General features: G+C 29.1%; 1 protein-coding gene across 1 annotated transcript in view; it reads left to right on the top strand.

The window, feature by feature from the left end:
• LOC107437024 (echinoderm microtubule-associated protein-like CG42247) overlaps positions 1 to 24,255 on the top strand; it is an 84,536-nt gene that overhangs the window by 14,612 nt on the left and 45,669 nt on the right. The window contains exons 2-5 of the mRNA XM_087154682.1: positions 6,171 to 6,294; positions 16,668 to 16,857; positions 18,753 to 18,902; positions 21,843 to 21,912. Of these exons, the coding sequence (XP_087010808.1) occupies positions 6,171 to 6,294; positions 16,668 to 16,857; positions 18,753 to 18,902; positions 21,843 to 21,912 (534 nt within the window). The remainder of the gene's footprint in view (positions 1 to 6,170; positions 6,295 to 16,667; positions 16,858 to 18,752; positions 18,903 to 21,842; positions 21,913 to 24,255) is intronic.

The following is a 24,255-nucleotide window of genomic DNA, read 5'->3' as shown; positions in this document are numbered from 1 at the left end:
AAGAAACTCGCACTTCAGGCTATGTTTTAAGAATTAAAACAAGGGATTAAAAAATCGAAAAAGAATCTCCCGAGATGACGATCAAGGATTATGTTATTGAGCCGATGATAAATTTGATTTCTTCATCCATCTATTATTACGCATATTTATAAGTTTTCAACAAAAATAAAACATTCGAAAGAATAAGAAAGCATTTATATTTTGAGCAATCAAAGCTCAATTACACCAGAAAAATATAATTGCGTCAAATATTAATTGCGTCAATCCTCTTTTAATTGCATCAAAATAAAACTATTGCATTAATTCAGTGATCAAATATTTTTTGGCATTTTCCAGGTTATGTTTTCAACTTCGCAGATACAGTGAAATAAACACTTTTTTCCACCTAATTTAATTAGAGCTCAGGAGACTTTGTAAAGCTTTCAAGGGATTATTTGTTGTATAAGTCACAAGGGATTTAGAATCATCAAATCAAGAAATTCCATGCAATTTGAAAAACTAAGCGTTGAGTAATACTTGAAAGTTGAAATTTATGTTTTGTTTAATTCAAAATTATTATTCCTACTGCACACTTCATGATTCTTAAATAATTATTGAATTACCTGTTACATAAAACACTAATGCGCATGCATGTATCAGAGTTGGCCAAAAATGTAACCAATTCCAAATAATCAATCACTTCCGATGAAAATAATATTATTATAGGTAGTCATAATCACATGTAATCGTGACTACATGTAACAGTTTCGTAGAATTTATTTTTAAAAACGGAAAAGATACCCGTGAGACTAACTTGGTAGATAACGCCTGAACCATTTTTAGCACATTCTAGTTATTTTTGACTTTATAAGTCAATTTTTAATGCATACCACTTTCATCTTTGAATAATAGTCTGTTTTCTTTCCATTTACATAATTAATATAAAAATGAAATGAGGTTATCATTTTGCGAAACATATAAATCATTCAGTCCTGTAAGAAACTATAATAATATAAACATACCATAACCGGTCAAATGACCGTTTAGCATGCTCTTATCGTTTTCCCACATCATGCTTTTTTCTAACAATAATATGTAATATGTTTCGAATAATACTTGTCGTAAGCCCATTTTTGCCACAACTGGTCATTTGACCTGGAGAACAATTTATTGCTTTATAAGGTTATCGGATCAGAAATTACGATGCAGTGCGTGTTCAACTTATTGCATTCGATTAGTTGCGCATTTCTGCAAAGACTTCTACGTAGTTAGTTCAGTTAGAATAACTGTGAATTTAAATTTCAAAAAAGTACAAAAAATTTTAGATTAGCATTTTTGTGTAAAAAAAAGTTACAAAAACAGAATGCTTTGGTAAGTAGATTATATTTTATTTTGATAGCTTTACTTCAATTCTAACTAATTTTTAGTTTTTACCCAGAAAAATTTCGAAACAATCGAGACAGCACAAGTTCTTAGAAGGAATAATATTAATTATGAGAATAATTATAAGAATCATGATTCTTATATATTCTTATAATTATAAGAATAATTATAGCAATTATAGAAATAATAATTACAAGAAATATGTTTGCGGTAAATATACATTACGTTGAGCAATGAATTAAAAATTCTTAGGGTTTCTAATACATAAAAATTGGAGTTCAAAACTATTCGGTTTTTAAACCATTTTCAAATAATATGGTTTAGAAACCGCAAGAAAGAAATTTAGCTGGACATTGGAGCTTAGCTTTTCATTAGAAAATGGTCATTGGAGTTAGGTTGTGGTTGAGTTGTGTTTTATCAAAAGAACGGTGGAATATGGTTTCAGCTTAACTGATTGTTTCACCTATCGTAAGATATGGGAAATACATGACTTTTTTGTGTTAACAGCTTTATGGTACAGCCAGCTATGCGTGAATCCAAGTATCGTATTCGTTTAGTCCAATTTCTTTCTGCGTAATTTCTTTCAAATTGCTTCGAACACTCATCTGTCCTGGAATTAAAATAGTATACAAACAGGACATGATTTCTTTTTTTAAGAAAAATCACTAGCTATTAGTAAAAGCAGGGCTCACATAAGCATTTTTTTAAAGCGGGGTAGTATTTAGTGATGCAAAACAAATGGAATGTAACCATTACCGTGCGACATATTGCAAATGAAGCTATTACCGAATGGTTAATATTAAATATTCATACCCATATGAAAATTCAAAGAACACTGTTTTATATTTTTTAAGGCTTCAAAATGTCTATTTTTCATTATACTAATTTATATGTTTCACTAGCACTCATTTAAGTTAAATTATGTAAAATTAAACTAAAAAAATTTGCATAGTATTTTTAAAAAGTTCCTAAAACTTATGATTTGAGGATAGGGAGAAGGTAACTTCTTTCTCGAAAAATATGAGCTACTTTTCTTTTCATTGCTAGGATCCATGTAAGTGATATTCTAAAATTCAATTGCTTAAAAGTTTTAAAGAAGAATCTAAATTGTTATAGTTTTAGAGGGGTGACTAAGGGAAAACTCCCACTCAGATAATGCAAAATATTCTGTTATCCGTTGCTATTCCCCATACGAATATTTTCCCAATTTTCAAAACTTTTTAAATTTCCTCCATTATTTTTCCTAATTTAAGTGTACTATAATTTTTTAATAAAAAGTAATTATTGTGATGAATTCACGCATTCTATGAATCGGCTTCAAAATATGCGAAATAATGGTGTTTTGAGAATTTTGCTTGTTGTAATAATATTGTATTAAAACAATTCAGATTTTATAACCATTACAATAGTAATGATTGCTGAAAAGGGGATCTAAATACTGGAGTCAATTTAAATGAAATGGTCATAAGAGCGGTAATTTTTCAGAACCAAAACTGTATTACGATACGCGAATCAAAAATGAATTACTTAACTTATTCTAAATTTACCGGTAGTAGCAATAAATATCAAGAATTTAATGAATGGAGGAAATGACTGATAAAAAGGGTAACTAATTGTAATAACTTCCGAAGAAGTTGGAAAAATGATTTAAGAGGGCATAATAGCAAACTAAGCACTTCAAAAAGTGATTATTCAGGTATGAAATTTATGTATCCAATAAGGTATTAAAAATATTGTTAGGCAAAAAACCATATTAAAAGTATCGTAAAGACGAAAAGTAACTGCAGATTGTGGGAATGTCTAAAGGGATCATTCAAGTTCAGAATTCGAATGTCATTAAAGCAGAAAACAATAAATAACTGGCGAGAAACGAAGAGGATTTATCGAGTTAACGTTAATCAAGAACGTCAAGAAGTGATAAAATTAAAAATATAAGAATTTAAAGAGCGATGTGGAAAAAGGGGCAAAATTCAAAAGGAAAAAATTGATTTCTGAAAAGAACAAAAATCAAAAACGTCGTCGTCGACTAGCGATTTGTTATTAGCTAGTAACAAATTGCCAGTCGACGACGTTTTGTCGACTAGCAAGTAGCAATTTGGTACTTGCTAGTCGAAGAAATCGTGTCTTGCAAGCAAATGTGAAAATATTAAAAATAAAATAATTTCTTACAGATATTTAAAAACCGAAAATTGAAATTTGCATAAAAAGGCATAATTCAGTTTTCTTTTTAATCTATTTATTCTTTCAATTTTCCTTAGCATTAGTTAAGTTTAAATCATTTCATGCAACTGAACGGAATAATATTAAAAACTACATAAATTCAGAATAAGAAAATAAAAGTTTCGAAGCCAAAATGGAAATTTAAATTGAAAAAGTGTAAAAGTTAAATTTACTCTTTTAATTTTTACCCAAAATGCGTTTAAATTTAAAATTTTTTGTGATAGAAAATTTTAAATAACATACGTATGTTTAAAATTACAAATATTCAAATTGAAAATGAATGAAAGGAGACTGAAGTGTACTTAAGGTAATTGTATATTATGTAAAGATTTGGACTAATTATGAATATTAAGTCAGATTCGCAAAATTAAATGTGTAAGTCCAATATGCGATGAAAAAAATATTTTATTGATGATATTTTAAAACTATTATTGTGATACATTAATAAAGGAGTATCTATTTGTTTCCGTCATTCACGATGGCTAATATGTCAATTTATAAAAATTTAAATTCCAATTGACGAGTTTTTATTGCTATTGAAAGTGAATTTTAACTGTAACCAATTCAAGATTCTTTAGTTTGAACTGAGAAAACAATAGGGATCGGGGAATAATATTTCAGAGAAAATTGTTGAAATGTTATCTAGCATGTAATAAAAATTTTACTTATCGTGCATTATATGCTGAATCAGGGTTTCTTTTTTGTTGTTTGCGAAACTTGTAGGCATTGAGCAAATCACGTGCTGTAATATATCATTGCAGCTTTATGTCCTTAACTTCATTTTAAGTATGAATTAGGGAAAGTAACTTACAAACTTTAAAATATAAAACAGTAATAAAATCAATTTGTTGAGTTAATTGAAACGTTCTGTCAATTAAGTATAGCTATTTGGAAGGTTACTTCTGAGAACAGCGTAATGTTTATTTTATTATCAAATATTGGTATAGTAGTCGACCCCTTCAATATTCTTTCGATTTAATTAATACTATGGCAATTAAAGAAAATATCATCTCAACCAAATATGTCTTAGAAAGAGTTAAAAGTTTGGAGCAATTTCAGAAATCAAATTTTTACCCATTTGATAACTCTCTCGTCAAGTTCTTCTTGTAATTTTAAAAGCAAAGGAGTAATGTTTGCCACATTAATTCCGAATGGTTTCACAATCCATTCTAGTATTTGGCACACATTTCTTTGCAGAAACATATTTCTAAGCAACATATTTCTTGGTAGGCGTTTTCTGCCATTACTTAAAGCCTGGGTCTCAGAAGGATGTTTACATGCACTACTGGCTTTTTAAATGCTCATAATTGTATTTTATGCTATGGAGAGTATTAATAAGAATTGCGTATTGATGTAGAAAAATTGTGTCATATATGCCTGCAGTAGTGCAACAACAGCAGGAAGTTCAGTATAAAAGACTAATACTTTTTTACTAAATTTGAAAAAACAAAAATCTATTTTTCAACACAAAAAAAGTTATAAAACTAAACATACCTTTAAATATGCAAAAGTTTCAACTATTAAGGAAAAAATAATGCAAAATCAATGAAAAAATGAAACTTTATATAAAAACTGTTTTCCTGAGTTCCTTGTCTACTACACTTTAGTTATTTATTTTCAATCATTTTTAAATAACATTTTATATCTATTTTAATACTAGAGAGTACAAATTGGTTCTGTCCGTTTTCAAAAGATGGCTGTTAAAAATGTTTCATAGTGACAGCTGGTTTCGGTGGTTTCAGAGAGGCTGTCAATGATATTCAGGTTATATGACTTTGAGTTTCATACAAAGACCCTGTTTTTTACTTTGTTGAATACGTCAAATTTTGTGGTAACTAAGCAGCATTTGCGGGAGGTATTATGTTTCTGCTTTAATTGGAAGAAAAGTGCAGCTGAAGCGCATCGAATACTTGTCGAAGTTTAGGGTGACAATGCTCCAACTGATAAATTATGTAGGGAATGGTTTCGACATTTCAAGAATGGTTAATGGTGAATGAAGAATGGTGCTGCATACTATGAGCTGCTACAACCTGGCGATTACATTACGGGCGATCGGTATAGGCTACAATTGATTCGTTTGAGCCGTGCATTACGAGAAAAACGTCCGGAAACGAGCAAAGACATGATAAAGTTATTTTTCTGCATGATAACGGTCAGCTTCATGTCACAAAAGCTATCAAAAATTATTTGGAAACGCTCAAGTGGGATATTTTACCACATCCGCCGTATTTCCCGAACATTGCTCCTTCTGATCACTAGTTGTTCCGACGGATGCAGCACGATTTGGCAGGTCACCGGTTCACTTCTTTCGCAGAAAATTGGCTCCTAACTTGGATCGCCTCAAAAGACGAGACATTTTTTCGAGATGGAATTCGAAATCTGCCTGAGAGGTGGGAAAAAGTAGTATACAGCGTTGGACAATACTTTGATTAATCTATTCATTCATTTTGTTCTGAAATAAATGCATTTTTGACCACAAGAAAACGGACCGAACTAATTCCCAATATATAGCATAAAAAGTAATTCCTCATATGTAAGCAAAGTTTATTATGAAAATACAATATACGAATTATTTATTGGTTTTTCAGGTTCGCAGTTTTTCTCAGCTAAAAAATGAACTGAAGAAATGTGAAACATTTTACATCGACACAGAAAGAGACTTTTCAATGGATTTGCAACCGGAATCATCGGGAAGTCTACCTAACTTGTCAGGTAACCTATCATTTTAATTTCATTTTTGGGTAAAATCTCAAAACAATGCATGTTTTTTAAAAATCGATGCAAATGTTTAAAGGTTCTCATTTTATTTTTTAAAGTCTAACCAATAGAGTTATATAGGATAGAGTAATTGTAGGATAGTTATAATATAACCAATATATGGTTAATGGGGAAAAACTTGCATTAAAAATAGTTCAAATTTTGATCGCCTGAAAAACACGATTACTAAACAAATCTTTACATAGTCATAACATATATGTTTAAAACGCATTTCAATTTAGTTAAATGCCTGTTTATTAAACGTTATAGCGTGTCCAGCGATAACATAGAGAGTTTCTTGATCTATTGCAACAGTATACCTTCTTATTTTTGAAAGTTGCTTCCGCTTTATTTTGAAAGTGTAGTTAGCCTTGGGTGCTTATGAGACAGGAATAATAATGTTAATTAGAGATTATTTTGAAAATAATTAATACTTATGTTCACCGCATCCGACTTGCACCGACCACAGTGCTGACGAGAAATATCCTCAGTGGTGGACGGATCATGGGTTAGAGTCCCCTTGCCGTCAGGTTAACCGTGAGAGGTTCTCGTGGTCTTCTTCTCCATGTAACGCAAATGCCGGTTAGCTCCATCAAAAAGTCCTCCCCGAAGGCAAATTTCCCCCAATACTCGATCCAGGAGTTCCCGTGTTATCTGGATTGGGTTCAAAATTGCAAGGCTATGGAGTTGAACTTTAGTTGTCGTAAACCCCTAAAATGGGGTCGGCTGTTCAACGACGGTTAAAAAATTTAAAAAAAATACTTAATGTTCACTTCTTTACAATATACCTTTCTAATGAAAAAAAATACTATATAAATGATTATTTTCATTAAATTTTAATTCAGCAGATTATCTCTGTATTTATAGAAAAATTATCAACATTGCAATCGTTACACAATTTAAATTATTTACTGACTGAACGCAAAAAAAGAATAAAAAATGGTGATTAACTCTTGATTTAATGATCGGGACTCAATAGTAATGGTTCGAGGAGGTAACCTTAAATATGGTTAATAATATTTTACATAACAAAACAAACACTAAAATGTTCTTTCTCTGAATACCTCTTTTATGATGGATTCGGATTTTTCTGACCCACAAAATATAGGGAATAGCCGCAATTTGGGAAATATGGTCAGGAGAGTGATCCAAAGTTTGGTCACTTTAATGTTACTTTTTGGGTAATTCTCGAGAAAATTTTAAGCAAATTGAAAAATTTTTCACATAATTTTAAATCGTTTATCCAAAGATATAATTTTTATTTAAAAATAACTTTTGTAAGTCTTTATTATTTATTTCTATTAATTTGAATAGTTATAGTCGAACATTTTTGAATTGTAAGGTACATAATTTTTTGCATCATTTTCAAGAATGTAATTTTACATGACAAAATACACAATTTGAGCGAAAGTGGTCGAATAGTTCCTGCGAAATCAAATTTTAAATGTACGATTTTTTTTAAAATTCGATTTCACAGGAACTGTTTTTTTCCTTCTTTTTTTAACACACTGTACAAAAAAAGCAGTTTGTTGTAAAACTATTTTATGAAAACATAAGAGAGTACTTCAAAAAATTCAAAATTTTTTTATATGGATAGAAAAATAAGTTTAAAGTATTTGAATATATTTTCTGTCAAAATAATATCATTGTTTTGATCGTTATATTTTTTCGAAATATATAGAAGAAAGATTTGATTTTTTAAAAAAAACAGAGGTGATATTAATCCTTTACGATCAGATTTTGTTGTTAATCAATAGGAATCGGTGGCTGAGAGCAGCCCTTTGACCACAAAAGATTAAAAATGATTTCATGCTTTTTGATAATTTGTATGTTGGTATAATTTCTTTAAAAATATCTTTATTCTTTATTGAACACAGTGTAACATTTGACAGAGTCTACATTGAGGGGAAACATTAGTTCCCCAGACAGATGCACACTTTACACGTAACTTAGAAATAAGTTATAAATTGAAAAAAGGTTCTTTTTATTGCTTAAATTATTTTTATGATTGCATGGCAGTATTATACTATTTAATTCGATGTACCTTATTTGGCAACTAAAATTTTTTGATGAAATTAAATTTTTGTAAACTTCCTTTTGTATTTAGTTGAATATTAATTGAATAATCTCACTCGTTGCAAATAGCCGCCGACATTTTGCAATGCGTCAGGCCAATTTGAGAATCTCCAGCATATTCTAATCAGCCTGACAGTTTTTGGCTTATTATAGTGAATCCACATACATTCAGACTAATTAGAAAATATAGTGTACATTACTCAATTAGCCAGATTTATTCTAGTTAGTTAGCAATAAGTCCTGAGCGATGAAATCTTGTTTTAAATAGCTTTATTAAAAGTTTTAATGCAATAATCCTAAGCAAACTAGACCAAAAAATAAAAATTCTTAGCCAATTTCCCTAATTGCTATAAGGCATTAGACTGCTTGTAATAAGCTTAAAAATATCAGATTAAAAAGGAATATTAAAAACTTATCCATTTAGCCATGATTAGCTGGATTTTTCAATTAGACTACAACATATATTATATATTCATAGTATATTCATTCATCACAGAATATTAAAGCCAGTTTTTTAATCATTTCAGATTTATTCTTATAATTTCGTTCAAGTAATCCATGTAAAGGGGTAAATTGGTTGTATGTTTAAAGCACAATGAATTTTTAGTGAAAACATATGTCAAAGAAGCATCAAGTATGAGTTTCTCTAACTTAACATTTTAAAACGTATAAAATATTCTTTAACTTTAATAGCGATTAAGATAACATATAAATAAATACTAAAAGAATACACTCGCATCAAAAAATAATCCTAATATTACCATTTTACTAAATTGACTATCTGATGATCAGATACGAAAGACCGTGTAGAATCATTTATGCTTTTGCTCAGTATGCTCAGTACGCTCGATAATTAACACTAAACGTACCATAACCGGTCAAATGACTGTTTAAGAACATCGAAAATGCGCTTATCATCTTATCGTTGTTGCACATTTGACTTCATTACTTTTTCTAACAATTGCATACGGTTAATATTCTATTATTCCGTTTTTTTTGTATTTTGTTTGCTTCGAATAATACTTGTCGTACACCTATTTCTACCACAACCTGTCATTCGACCGGGAGAACAATTCTTTTGCTTTATAAGGTTATCGGAACAGAAATTATGATGTAATGCGTGTTCAACGTATTGCATTCGCTTAATTGCACATTTCTGCAAAGACTGTTGCGCAGTTAGTTCAATCAAAATAACTGTCAATTCAAATTTCAAGAAAGTACCTAAAATTTTAGATTGGCATATTTTTGTAAGAAAAAGTGACAAAAACTAAATGTTTTGGTAAGTAGCTTACATTTTATTTTAATAGCTTTACTTCATTTCTAAGTAACTGTTAGTTTCTACCCAGAAAAATGTTGAAACAATCAAGACAGCACAAGTTCTTAGAAGGAATTATGTTAATTATAAGAATTATAATTCTTCTATATTCTTATAATTATAAGAATAAGTATAAGAATTACAGAAATAATAATTAGAAGAGATATGTTTGCGGAAAATGTACATTGCGTTGAGCAATGAATTAAAAATTCTTAGTGTTTGTAATACATAAAAATTGGCAATCTACAATTTTGTTTAATTATAATAAAGTTTGTTTTAGTTTATTTCCTTCCTAACATCCATATTTCATACATTCAATCAAGAAACTTAAAGTCCGGTTATTTGACCGGCTATGGTAAAAATAGGTATAGATTAAGTGCTGGTATGTTTAGTGTAAATAATCTTATAAATGTCTTCATCTCAACTGAATGTTACACTCAACATCTTCCTCAGTTCTACGCGATTCGTTTCTACAGTTAGTATATCTAAAATCTGTTGACTTTTACAAACAAAAATCAAATTTGTTTGATGGTGATAGCAATAATATACAGCCATTATAAATTATTGTAATATATTAGGTTTTGCTTTCAGCTTAATACATAATTCGGATGAAAGCGAATATTAAACAAGATAAACGATAGCAAGATAGCCTTAGAAAATAAAGTTCTATTAAAATTAGTGTATTGTATGGTAATGACATTTCTGGTAAAAAAAAGCCATAATGAAATCCCATTATTTACGGTATTTAAGCCATGCATTTCGGTAATTTTTCCGTTCATATGTTAACGATATACCTTAAATTCTGGTTTTCAATTTTTTTTTCTTATTAGCACGCATTTAGTAAAAATTACAAAACTGAAAAGTAAATTTTACCAAATAAATAGTTTTTATGCCATTCTGTAAAGTATGATAAAATTACCAAATATATCACATAAGATAAAACCATATTTTATTGTACCAAAATCATAACCAAAGCGTTTCGACAAGAAACAAACATTATCAGATTTGAGCCGTTTTAGAACATGCAATATCTCCAGTTGAAAAATCACTATCGTTATTAGTACATATTTCTGAAAATTTGCTCTGTTATAAAATCGGCAATGAAATTATCAACGCATCATGCTTATTTATCTACCGAAGCTTTAAGTTTATCAAAAATATAAAAAATATCATTAGTGGCTTTGTTTTTTTTTTCTGACTAAGAAACTGACTTTTCTATCTCAGACTGACTGAGAAATTTATTTATTATTTTGCATAAAGCACTAATTGCAAACTTTCCCAAAAGCTTTACAATTTCTAGAGCCATCCTGGGGGTACCATCTGTTGTTTGCCAATGTCAGTAAATTTCAATAATAATTTTTGCAATATTGTTTTAAAACATTAATGACCAAGTGGGGTCATTTCAGCAACCCCACATCAATTGGTATTTTTTTATTAATTATTTTTTCATGAAATAATCGAAAATTTCAGAAATATTAATAAAATAGGGCACTCAGCTAAAAAATATTAAAGTATTATACTGTTTTTAAAATGAAATATTCACTAACAATGGGTATTGGGGTCACTTATCGATGACACTTGATCAACCAAATTTTAAACTTTTTTTTTTTAAAAAAAAAGCTGGATAGCTTGACAAAATTAAATGTATTCCAAGTGTTTAAACTATTTACCGTTTTATATTAAATTATACATCATCAGATTAATTAATCCAAGTTCTTTAGCTTATTCTGCTTTTAGATAATTGCAGTAGTATGAGTTTCAATTAGAGAAAGCAATACCATGTAATCGACAAAAAACTAAAAATGAATATGTACTGAATGTTTCTAGTTAAAATGAGAGCAAAAAAAGATTTATTTTGTTTCATTTGGGAGGAGTGCTCTACTTTCATTGACATAAAAGGTAGAAGTCTATTTTTAAGAGTATGCCTATTAAAACCTTTTTTCTCAAACATTTCTTTATTTCTCTTTGCTAAAAAACAATTATCATAATTGATTTAACTAAATATGTGTTTTTAATTATATAAATGAGCTAAGCATGCTCGTAAGAATTTGTTATATCTTGAAATGTACTTTTTAAACTCAAAATTAACAAAATTTATTTATATAGTGGCAAAGTTAAAATGTATTGGCATTTATCAAAGAAAATAATTTGTTTATAAAGTTTATTCGCATTTAAATTTCTCTTTTTTTTGTTTTAGAACCAATTCTTAAAAATGCAATGTAATCTTTCTATAAATATAACCTTTCTAATAGAATCCTCTTAATATAATCTTTCTAAGGAACATAGCAAAACAAAACTCTCTCAAATGTTTCTTCAATAGATTTGGTCTTAATTCTTCAGTTTGGTCTTAATTTGGTCTTAAAATAATAGATCGTATAGATAACAAAATGTTTTCTATACCATTGCACTTAAGACTATTCGAAACATTTTTGAAAATATTTATAAAACACTTAATAAGTGTATAGCAGACATTTTTATGTTTTAGTGGGTAAATAAAAATGGTTCTTGGATATTTGAAGCCAATTTTGTTAGTCTTTCAAATCTAATGATATTTTCACGTTTCTAAAACCATTAGTGTGCAGTGAGAGTTTGTATCTTTTCTCAATGTGATAAAAACTTTATTTTAAATTCCTTTTTTTTAAATTAGTGTTTTTTTTACAGAATAACACATTGTTTGGTATAAGTTTTCTAGATGATAATTTAAATAATTACTAACACTCACGGTCATGGTTAATGGTTAATGCAATTCAATATAACTGATTCATAAATTAAAATTCTACAGTGTTGTCGTGAATTTTTTTTTTTTTTTTTTTGTGACAGAGGAAGTCAAAACAAATGAATTATTGTACGCAATACTTTAAAAAAAAATGATATTTACGCAAACTAATTTTTCCAAATTTTTATAAGTGTTGACTTTATAATATTTTACCTAAAATAATAAAAATAGGGACATTAAATTGGCTTTTTCTGATAAAGTTCTATTGAGAAATATTATTTTCAGTGAAATCACTGCACTGAAGGACGTTAAGAACTCTTGAAGGAATAGACGAAATATTGTGGTATCACTACTACCGGGATTCGATCCCCTATTGAGCCGGGTGAGATTGACCGATTTGCCTTTTCAGCTATAATATGTACCCAACTGCCCGGAACAAAATGGCTTCATAAGGTAACGTGGATAGAATTCTGGTTGTTAAACCGTATTAGGTAAAAACCATCAATAAACGTTTTTTCCCCCACACTTAACAATTTAAATATCATCTTTTTTTATGGTTACTTGACTATTTTGGTTGAGTATGGTGAAATGACAATTAAATGAACTGCTATATATACATTGAATGACTTTTTAATAGTTAAAACAAATGAATAGAGGAAGTTAAAACAAATGAATTATTGTACGCAATAATTTTTTTAAAAAAAAGATATTTACGCAAACTAATTTCCCCAAATTTTTATAAGTGTTGACTTTATAATTTTATAATATTCTACGACATGTCTAAAATAATAAAAATAGAGACATTAATGTATTAAATTGGCTTTTTCTGACAGAGTTCTATTTAGAAACATTATTTTCAATGAAAACACTGCATGAACTCTTAGCTTACATATAAATATAGTATATCTCTCAACACACACACACACGCGCGCGCGTGCACGCACGCACGCACGCAGCAGTCTATCCATCTATAAAGTTTGTGGTTAGGAATATTACTTTATCTTTACAGTTTTGAAACCGTTTACAACTGGTACGGTTAAGAAACCGTGAATACAAAACTATATGACTTTATAACCATTTACAACTAGCTTAATTTCTAAACCATAAAAATAAAACTCAAACGGACATTGGAGCTTTCTGGGAGCTGCGCCATTTAGGAGTGAATGATATAGTTTCGTATTCTGATAATCTTGGCTTACAGATTGAAAACTGAAGGACGTTAAAAAAAACTCGTCGGGTATTGAAGGAATATTGTGGTATCACTAATATTCGAACCCCTATTGAGCCGGGTATGAGATTGACCGATTAGCCCTTTCAGCTACAGTGTGTAAGAAGCTGATCGGAACAAAATGATGACTTCATAAGGTGGATAGAATTCTGGTTGTTAAACCGTATTAGGTAATATGAGTCGATGAACATTTTTTCCCTCACTTAACAATTTAAATATAATCTTTTTTATGGTTACTTGACTGTTTTGGTTGAGTATGGTAAAATAACAATTAATATGTAATATATTTATATATATATAGTAGGAATCAAGAATATTGTAAATACAATTCTTAAAACTTTAAAAAAAAGGAAATCAATAATTATGGGCATCAGTTAATTATAAAAAATTTGTTGCATCAATTTGAAACAAAAGTTAAGTCAAAAGCGTTTTTTTCTCCACGTACAATCCTTTTTCAATAAATAAAATATGGAATCGATAATATCATAAGACCTAAATTTCTAAATGGAGTTCGATTGTTTTCTGCGCAACACAAGATCGCGTGACTCGTAATATGTATTTTATTATCGATAATCAACAAGAAGAAAAGATTGTATTCAAAGGAAATTTGATTTTTTTTCCTATGGACTTTTTGCATGCTGTTATTTTTTATAATGTAAAACCTTGAAACATTATTTGTTACTGACTTCAGAAATTTGCTTTATTATTAAAGGTTAAACGAAACTTTTAGTAATAAAGTTAGAAGCCTTTTCTTGGAACTAAAAGATTTCTAGGTTAAATGAATGCAATTTTGAATTGCAAATATATTTCGGAAATTCACTTGTTTTGGAATGTATAGTGGTTTTTAATTTTTATGATTAACAAAACATTCGATGCGTTTCATGGTAAAAAATTAATGTTTCAGTTTACAACAATGAGCAAGACATTGATTATTTCTTCATACATTATTATTTATGCTTAACATAGATTAGGCTACATCGATTATTTACTTATGTTTAATAACTTTACTAATACGTCGCTTGCTCTTGTTGCTAATTGGTGATTACGGAAAATTTGGGCAATCTGTAAAAGTATGTTGTCAAAAAAAAAAGAAAGAATTTATTGTTATTGTAGCTAGATTTTAATTTTTTCTTATTCATTAAGATTCTCAACTCTTTTTTTCGGTCGAAAAATGTGTTTTTTAACTACTACAATTCTTGATCCCATGTGTAACTTTGTGGTTGTGAGTTTTCTTATACTTTTGAAATAAAAAAAACAATTGGAAACCATTGTTTGGGAACTAGCAGTAAAAGGAGGAAATAACCTTAATAATAGAGGCTTCATGTGTCAAAATGCAATTTTAAGGTCATGATATTTAAGCGTCGGAAACTTCTTTACAGAAAAATAAGGCATTGCTTATTAGGCAATTTCTTTCACATATACAATAATATTAAATTTTAAGTCGATAGCAGCAAATTAAAGGAATTTTGTGATTAATAAATGCTTATTTTTTGAAATGTTATTTTTTGGCAACTCTCTTCAACTGATTTTCTTCAATATTTATATATGGTATTCTTAGTTAGGCACGACATAAAAACTTCTATGTCTCTTAAATACTAATATGATAAATACTAAAATAATAACGACTGTGGTTAAAGTCACTATAAGATAAGAAATAAACTGCCAAGTGACTTTTTCCCTTATTTATTAGTTGGTGCTTCCTCGACTTTCAAGTTCATAAAATTTAACTTCTCTATGAACATTGTTTCTGAGCTTAAATTCAATTACTTTTTGTAGTTGTTAAATGTGTGAAAGAAGCCACTTTTAAGAAAATACTAGAAGAAAAACTCGAGGAAACTAAATGTTTTTACGAATTACTATCGTCCAAAATTAATTGTAAATGAAAGATCTATGTTAAAGCTGTATTCCTAAAATAGACGTGAAATCAAGAGCTTTAAAATTTACGATAGCCTCATATCATAGTTCAATCCAGACTATAGCAAACCTGCTTTCCCGACATTATTTCACTGTTTGCTTCTGTTTTTGTCATTTTCTATGCCCCCTTGAAATAAACTTCATTAAAATATGCTTTTTATATCCTTATACCGCTTCTATTTGATATTTTAAATTGTTTTGAAATGTCAGATTTGTCGCATGGTCACAAACTGCCCTCTTTTAATCTCACTTGTAACTTTTGTTGATGACATCATACAACAAAAATAACCAGTTTATAAAGTTCAAGCAATCTTAAACATACTAATAGAGTCGTTTACTTTGAAATTAACTTTTTGAAAGATATTAATGAACATTTTCTCTAATCAAAAGAAAGTCGTTGGTTGCAGGACATTTGACCTCTGTGTTTAATTTATTTTATTTGCGCTTGGATTCAATATTGAAAATTTCTAACTTCTATTTAAACCTACCTGACGATTAGCATCGTTTTTCGGATGTTAAACACTCTGTTGTCCTTTTTTTTTCTTCGAAAAATAATCTTTTGGATGCACTTTCGCTTAGGCTAATTATTAGTCATGATCATGAGTTGTGATTTATAATATTCGGAGTTTTATAATAAATAGCATGTAAGAAAAGCAGAATATGTCAATTAACAAAATACGTGTTGCCTTCAATGGTTTGTTTACTTGTTTAGTTGTTATTTTTAACCAACCATATGTTTTATGTTTGTCATTGCCACCTATCTTTTTGTAATGTTTGTTGATTTCAATAAATATCTCAGGTGAGACCTAGTATGACCACTAAGACGAGGCAAGTTCAATGAAACTCTGGGATTCTTTTAGAGCTGCAGCTTGTCCTTTATCTATATGTAAGGGGGATTGGGTAAATTATTGAAATGGGCTTGGAGTTTCGGCTTTCTTTACCTTTGGATTAAAATGAATAACTTTTGGATTATCTTTCTTTACCTTTGGATTAAAGTGAATTCATTGAATCATAAATAACTTCATTCCTTATAAAATTTAAAAGGTTTTTCTTAAACAATAGTTTTTTTTTCTTTAAAGGTAATATGAAAGAAGATCTGATTTCACAAGACGCAACAAATGACCTATTAGAAGCATCGTATTCCATAGCTATTTCACCACCCTCTAGGAAAAGAACTCATAAAGGCCAAGCAAACAAAAAAACCAAGAAAGCCCAAGATGGAACTCAAGTAAAACTATCACCAAATAAACGTATAGAAATGGAATGGGTGTATCCTTACATTTTTATAATTTTTACTACAATTTGAACAATAGTTTACAGATAACAATATGCCTAAAACTCACTACAAAGCACGACCAGGCTTTGTTCATCTCTTTTTTCATGTCTTGTTCAGAAAAACTATTAATTATAAAATTTAAAAGTTGAAATTATAATCTGAATAACGATGGATGTTGTATATGAAGGAAAGAGGTATATATATATATATACACAATATATATATACAATATATATATATATATATACACAATATATATATACAATATATATATACATACCTCTTTCCTTCATATACAGCATCCATCGTTATTCACCGAGACTATCTTTCTTAAAGTTTTTATTAGTTGCATAACTACGTATTACCTCTTTCCTTCATATACAACATCCATCGTTTTTCATCCCTCAAATTTCGCATTAAAAAATGAATACCAAAGAGTTATTTTAAATATTTGTTTAATTTTCAACCTTTTCATGATAAAAGTTGGGTGATAATATATCCTTCACTCTGTAATCCATAAACACCTTCCCTAATATATTTTCAGATTCCTTATGGAATAATATGCTTTAATGACCTAACATTTATTAATAAAAATACTATTATTTTATTAAAAAGTGAATTATTATTAAATGCAGAGTGTACATCACCCGAAATAAATATTTTTTGAAGTATGTAGGTTTACAAAAAGTATACAGAAGGAGTGCTGCAAATTAATATTTTAGCTAGGAGAAAACACCCTATTAAAATCTGACAAATTAAAACTGAGGAAAGCTGGTTTGTAAACTTTTTGATTGCAACCAAAACTTGAAGGTTACTTTAGTTTTCAACTTTTCTCTGCTTCCTTCGACAATCAAGCATATCTTGGTATCTCATTCACCTGCCTTACTCAACTGTGATTTGTCAGATTTCGATATTATTTTTACTTATTTTTTTTCTTCACTTAAATTTTAATTATCATGCCCCAAAGTATTTTCTTTTAAGTTTTCATTTTAGAAAAGTATTCTAAATAACACATACAAAGTATTCCGCTATGTATTTTTTATTATTTGTATTTTTAAAATACTTATCACAAATGAAATCAAAAAGTTTACACTTTTGGGGTCTTAACTCAATATAAGGACAGAAAAGTTTACACATTTGGGGTCTTAACTCAATGTAAGGACAGAAAAGTTTACACATTTGGGGTCTTAACTCAATATAAGGACAGGAAGAAAAAAAAGAAAAACGCAATCGAAATCTGACAAATATCAGTACAAGGAGACAGATGTAATAATTATCAAATTTTTCAAATAGGTGTTTAATATTTATAGAACTTTTTTTAAACTTAGTTTTGGTCAAAACACTTACAATTTTCTTAAAAAGTGTCATGCGTAGAAAATTCACGATTTTCTACGCATGAAATGTTTTTTAAGGCAGGATGCTTTTAAACTGGTATCAGATAAAAAACGTTGCTCGAATTTCTTGAAAATAATTATGCTGGATGTTCTTATAAAACCACTCTTAATATGCATTTTTGAATTATTATCAACGATGAAGGAAAAAAGTATACAAATTGGAGGTCTGCGTCTTCCCATACTCTAATATGTCAGACTTCCATAACGTTTTTGCTTTTCTACATTTATATATTGAGACTTCCTAATCTCTATGTTATTTTATTACATTTTTGATCAAAATATCAAAAATTCATATTAAGGGTGGTTTTTATGGATACCCTGTATGTTATGGTTAGCTTTTAAGTAATTAATAATTAGTACATCTTAAGATCACTTGTAATTCGATTTTCAGTCCTTATTTGGTTTGATTTCTCACCTAAGACAACTGTTATTAGAGCTAGTTATTAAAAATATAATAATGCTTTATCGTTAGATTTTCCTTTATTTTTTATTAGCCATGGATACCATGGGTTAGATCCAGGTCGAAATTTGTTTATGCTGACAACAGGAGAGCTAGCATATTACGTTGGTACTATCGCAGTATTACACCATTATTCCAATGCAACGCAGCGTCATTATTTAGGACATACGGAAGATATTTTATGGTAATATGTTTTATTCAAAATTGAGGAAAATATTTTTGCGCAAATTTGATTCAGAAAAAAATAAGGAAAACGTGTATGTTTGTTTTTGGAGATGGTCAAATATTAAAACATCAGTTACTTATTCAAACCTGCAAAAATATAAAAATAAATGATCAATTCGTCTTTAAAAAATTATTTTGCGTGTTTTGTCCTGAAAAACAACCTTGGCTTTTTTGCTTGATAGCACTTAATTTTATAGTTTTTTTGTTTTATTTCTACCATTAAAAGAAGAAGAAAGAACTTCTACTACTATTTTTTTTTTTACTATTATTTAATGATTTTGAAATATTTTGTGCCAACAAGACACAAAGATTATTCTCATTGAAAAATGAGCTTATTTGTTAACGTTTAAATCGTTTGCTTTTCTAGAGATGATAATTTTTTCAGGTTTTCCGGAAGATTTTAATTTTATATTTAGTTGTCAAAATTAATGATTTTCTTCTTCACGGAGACATAATTTTAATTTAAGTTGATTTTGACAATCATTACACATAAAGAATTTAAACATGTACATAAGTGCATGTTAGCTACATGTTGGCGAGTTACAAACTTGGTATAATATAAAAATATTTTTGTTAATTGTTATTTAGTTGCCATTTCGCTTACCACTTGGGAAAATTATTTTTCAACTTACATTTATGATCCTTAAATGATTATTTCTAAATGCTACATGGATTTACTAGTTATATAAATATCAAAACTCACATACAAAACTCATCCACAAACTCATCCTTTTCAAATTCTACAATGCGATTCATAATCATGTGATACATAATCACTTGATTTTTTTTTTTTTGATTGTTTCTTGTTGTACTGAGGCCTCTATTTTAGCCATTTTGAATTTCAGATTAAATTTGTGTTTAGATTAAATTATGTGTAAAAAAATACATATATACCATATACTATTTAGCAACCTTTCGAAAACTGCTGATTGCAGAATTTTATTATTATAATTTTGTCAGAAAAAAATTGAAAGAGAATCTAAAATGCTGAACGCTTTATATCTCAAATTCTAGTTGAATGATGACCTTGTGCCTTATTGGCAAATAGAGAATTTAAAATGCTGATTGATTTATATCTCATATTCTGCCTTTATAATTATTTTCTGCGAAAGATACTGACGAATGGAATAAATATCCACAATCAATTTATAAATAAAAATTAAAGAAAATTAAAAGCATATTTAGAGTTTTTCTCCTCCGTGGCCACCCCTTCGGCGGTTGAGTTCGGTCGAGAAAAGAGCTTGTCGAATTATGAAATTGGCGGATTGTTTTTTCTTTTTTTTCTTCTTTTTTTTTCAGATGAATCACACATAATATTCCTTACAAATAGTGCTTTGCAACTTAATTTTACGCATATTAGCTTTCACTTTTCTGTGAGTACAAATCTATTATCTGAGCGAGTGATACAAAAATTAAGTGATAAATTGGGTCATAAGGATATCAGAAATTTTAAATTCTTAAGAAAAATTTTGCGTTATGTCACTCGAGAACAAAGGAGCCAGCACGCAAAGGTAAAAACTTTAATAAAATCAAATTAATTCATATCTTTAAAAACACTATTTTTTTTCAAGGAGCAAAATCTAGAGTTGAACCAATAATTTCTATGTCCTTCACTATTTTAAAATTTAGTATTCTTGAAATGTTTAAAATTAAAATTTTTCGTTACAAAATTGTCAGAGAAATAAAGTTGCATTTTACCTAAGTTTCAAACTGTCTACGTACCATTAAAAAGTCCTATTTCGAAAGAACAAGATGTATAGTAAACAAAGAAAATAAATTTCGCTTTCATCAAATAATAGACGAGAATTGCAGATATATTTGATACAAAAAACTTATCAAATACAAATAACTGGTTGGTTCCAATATCACAAGAAGCTGCCGAGGAATAAATAGGGAAGAGTTAAATCATACTTTAAAATTGATAATAATTTTTACTTTCTTGCTTAATATACACTGTACAGGAATATAGAAACTGTGATATATTCCGAAGACTACAAGATACATTCACTATTACCAATGTTGATCTCCTAACCTCTGATCTGGGATGCTTGATATCTGTGTAATCTCGGTGTTTGGCATCACTGACCGATTCCTTTTCACTAGTTTGAAGTGTAAGTAAGAGTCATGATTAAAATCATGTGCTTATATCTGATCTGGGATAGTGCAAGAGCAACTTTGAATAGGAACCCACATTTTCATTGCAGATTTGGATTCACCAGGTGAAATACCCAATTTCACCTGCCGGTTTTCGCATCGTAAAATTATTTACAATCGTAAACTAAAAACGGGTCATTCAAAAAGAAGACATCTCGAGAAACTATTTGTTATATTAAAATAGGCACATTTGATAATTTGAGAAGTCTTGGTAATGATAAAAAACTCGCTCATGAAACTGGGAAGATAACCGGCGGGGCTTCTTTGCACTGTTAGCCAAAATTAAAAAAAACCTCTTCATCAAACTGAGGAACTTCTTTCTGAAAAATCCAAATTTGTAATGAAAAATCTTTTTTCAGTTTTTAAGATTGTCCTTGCTCTCACGCCAGAAGGTGAGAGTCAACTGTGATATTATTAGATGCTTCTTTTGAGAAATTTTGACAAAAGAATTTCTAATAACTTTTTTTTTACTTTCCAAAGCGTATTTATTGAGATACTTGTCGAATTCCATACTTTTCAGACACCCTACGTAAAGAAATATAAATTTTATTTTGTGATACTAATATCAATTGAGAACAGCTATTTTAGACTTTTTTTTCAATGTTTGATACATTTCGTGGATTGGCTGTTGTTTCTCAGGCAGCAAGCCCGAAAGATAATAAAATGAAAAGCTATAGTTGAGTAGATCTAATCTAATTTCGATGAGTAATCTAATTAAGCATAATCAAATATTTTAATTTTTTAGCATGGCTCTTCATACACATGATGATGTGCTGGCTACTGGTCAAGGGTCAGGAATCGATAACAAATCTCAAGTAATTAATATCATTTATTGAACCTTCTAGTTAAAGAAATTTATATTAGATACATTTTTTACCGAAGAATATTTTTTGATAAGAAAAAACATCACCATCTGAAAACATCCAATACTTATTGTTAAGTTAAATTTTCTTAACTGCAAAAAAAGAATGGAAAGAAATCATTTTTAAACAATATTCATTTAATTTTTTTTAATATATTTAATCAATATTTAAAACAATAAAGAGGCCAATTTTTATTCATAAGTAATAAAATATTTACCCTTATTCATTAAAAATTTTATTGCAGGAAAAAATAATTAGAATTTAACAAATATTTGAGAAATTATGTTAAATAGCTTGTACTTTTTCATAGAAAATTAAAAAAGAAAACTGCTAAATGTTATAAAAATGTTTCAAAAAGAATTCAAAGTTTTATAATGTTTATTTCAGGACTTAAAGTTAAAAAGAAAAACTAATTCCATTTTTTTTTCATTCATTATTTTGATGAAGGTGTTAGTCATTTAAGAAAATTTTTTACCATGGTTGAGAACATAAAAATCATATAGTTTCAAATGCATATAGTTTCAAAAAATGCATATAGTTTCACAAAAGCCGACCTGGTGGCAGAGTGGTTAGCGTGCCTGACTACGGGGCCGCTGATCGCGGGTTCGAATCCTGCTCAGGGCATGGATGTTTCTTTCTCTCTCTCTCTCTCTCTCTCTCTCTCTCTGTGTTCTATGTCCTTTCTCCTTTGTGTGTGATTGTGTGAATGTGACCCGCCCTACAAACGGGTTGTGGTTGTGTGACGTGAGCGACGCTGCTCCACCGCCGTGGGTTCGCTGCAGGTGCCCACTGGGTAACGAGAAGAGAGTAGCAATTCTGGCATTCCTGTGGTCAATGGGACACCCCCCAAGGGCCCGCCATTAAAAAAAAAGAAGAAGAAAAGTTTCAAAAAATTATAATTACTTATATTTTTTTCTTGTTATTACGCTGGAATCTTGACTCTATTTTTGACCTGAATATGAAGAAGGCATTTTTATTTTTACCAACTTACAGAAACTATTTCAGAAACGAAAATATGCAACATTTGGAGAAATAACTCAATTATTTCGCAAGGTGCGCAAAGAAAAAAAAAAGAAGAAAAAACTGACCACCCTGATTTTCACTTTCTAGGACTCAATCTTAATGGCTCGAGGGGGTGACCTCAAATGCGTTAATTAATTGTCTTAAACTACGAAATCGGGCTCAAGAACGTATTTTCTCTGAATAAACTTACCTTTTTTCGACGGATTTCTGACTCCCAAAATATAGGGAGTAGCCGCTATCTGGGAAATAAGGTCAGGAGAGCGATCCAACGTTTGGACCCCATAATGTTAATTTTACTTTTTTCATATTTTACTATATTTCGAAAACTTTTTAAGATAATCACAATTATAAAATTTGCTTATCCGAGGATTATTTCATGCAAAAAATAACTTTTAGTAAATATCTATTATTTTTTTATATTTTATTTAAGAATGGTTAAAAAAAATTTGAAATGTAAGGTATGCAATTTTTGGCATCATTTTAAAGAATGTAATTTTATACGGCAAAATACAAAATTTGAGCCAAATCAGTCGAATAGTTTCTGAGAAATCGAATTTCATCAGCTACAATCACACATCCAATCCCAGCGATAGCTAGTCGATACGAATTTCACATTGCACCAACCACAGTAAAATATTCTCGGTGGTAGACGGGTAGACTGTGTTATAAAATAAAAGGAAATGGCACATCATAATCCTACATTTTTTACGCAAAGGAAAAAAGTAGTGAAACTTCCATCTCTCGAAAAAATTTTGAACCAATAATTATGCGGGGGATAAATAATTGTGATATAAAATTGTTCCAAGAATTTTTTTCTTCGAATTCTTAACTGTTTCCCTGCTACAAAGTTTTTAAAGCCATTAGTTTAATTTAGAACACCCTGAATAACGACTTAGTCGAAATGTGAAGTTACTGTGAATCGAAACAAAATAGGAAGCAATATTCTTTGTAATCCACGCGTGACATAACTTAATTTAATAAAAACTTTCTAACTTAATTTCTTTGGGTAACAGATCGTACCATGTAGTCGGCACCCAACTGACTTGTTTCCTAAATTTTAAAGAACATATGGTCAGAAAGCAATTTAGCTACCATAACGACGTGAATGTTCAGTGCTTCCACGTGGTGAAGAGCTTGTTTGACAAAAACATATTACATCGGCAACAAAAATGTATCTAACGTCATAACAATTATGTAGAAAAATCGAAAATGTTCAAATTATTTAAATATTATTAAAAATTTATGTTTTTCCTCCTTTATTTTTATTTAGAA

Source organism: Parasteatoda tepidariorum, chromosome 11 (assembly GCF_982258835.1).
Source record: "Parasteatoda tepidariorum strain Cologne lab strain chromosome 11, Ptep-v5.0, whole genome shotgun sequence".
NCBI lineage: Eukaryota > Metazoa > Arthropoda > Arachnida > Araneae > Theridiidae > Parasteatoda > Parasteatoda tepidariorum.
Note: the sequence above shows the minus strand (reverse complement) of the source record. Positions and strands in the feature narration are given on the sequence as shown.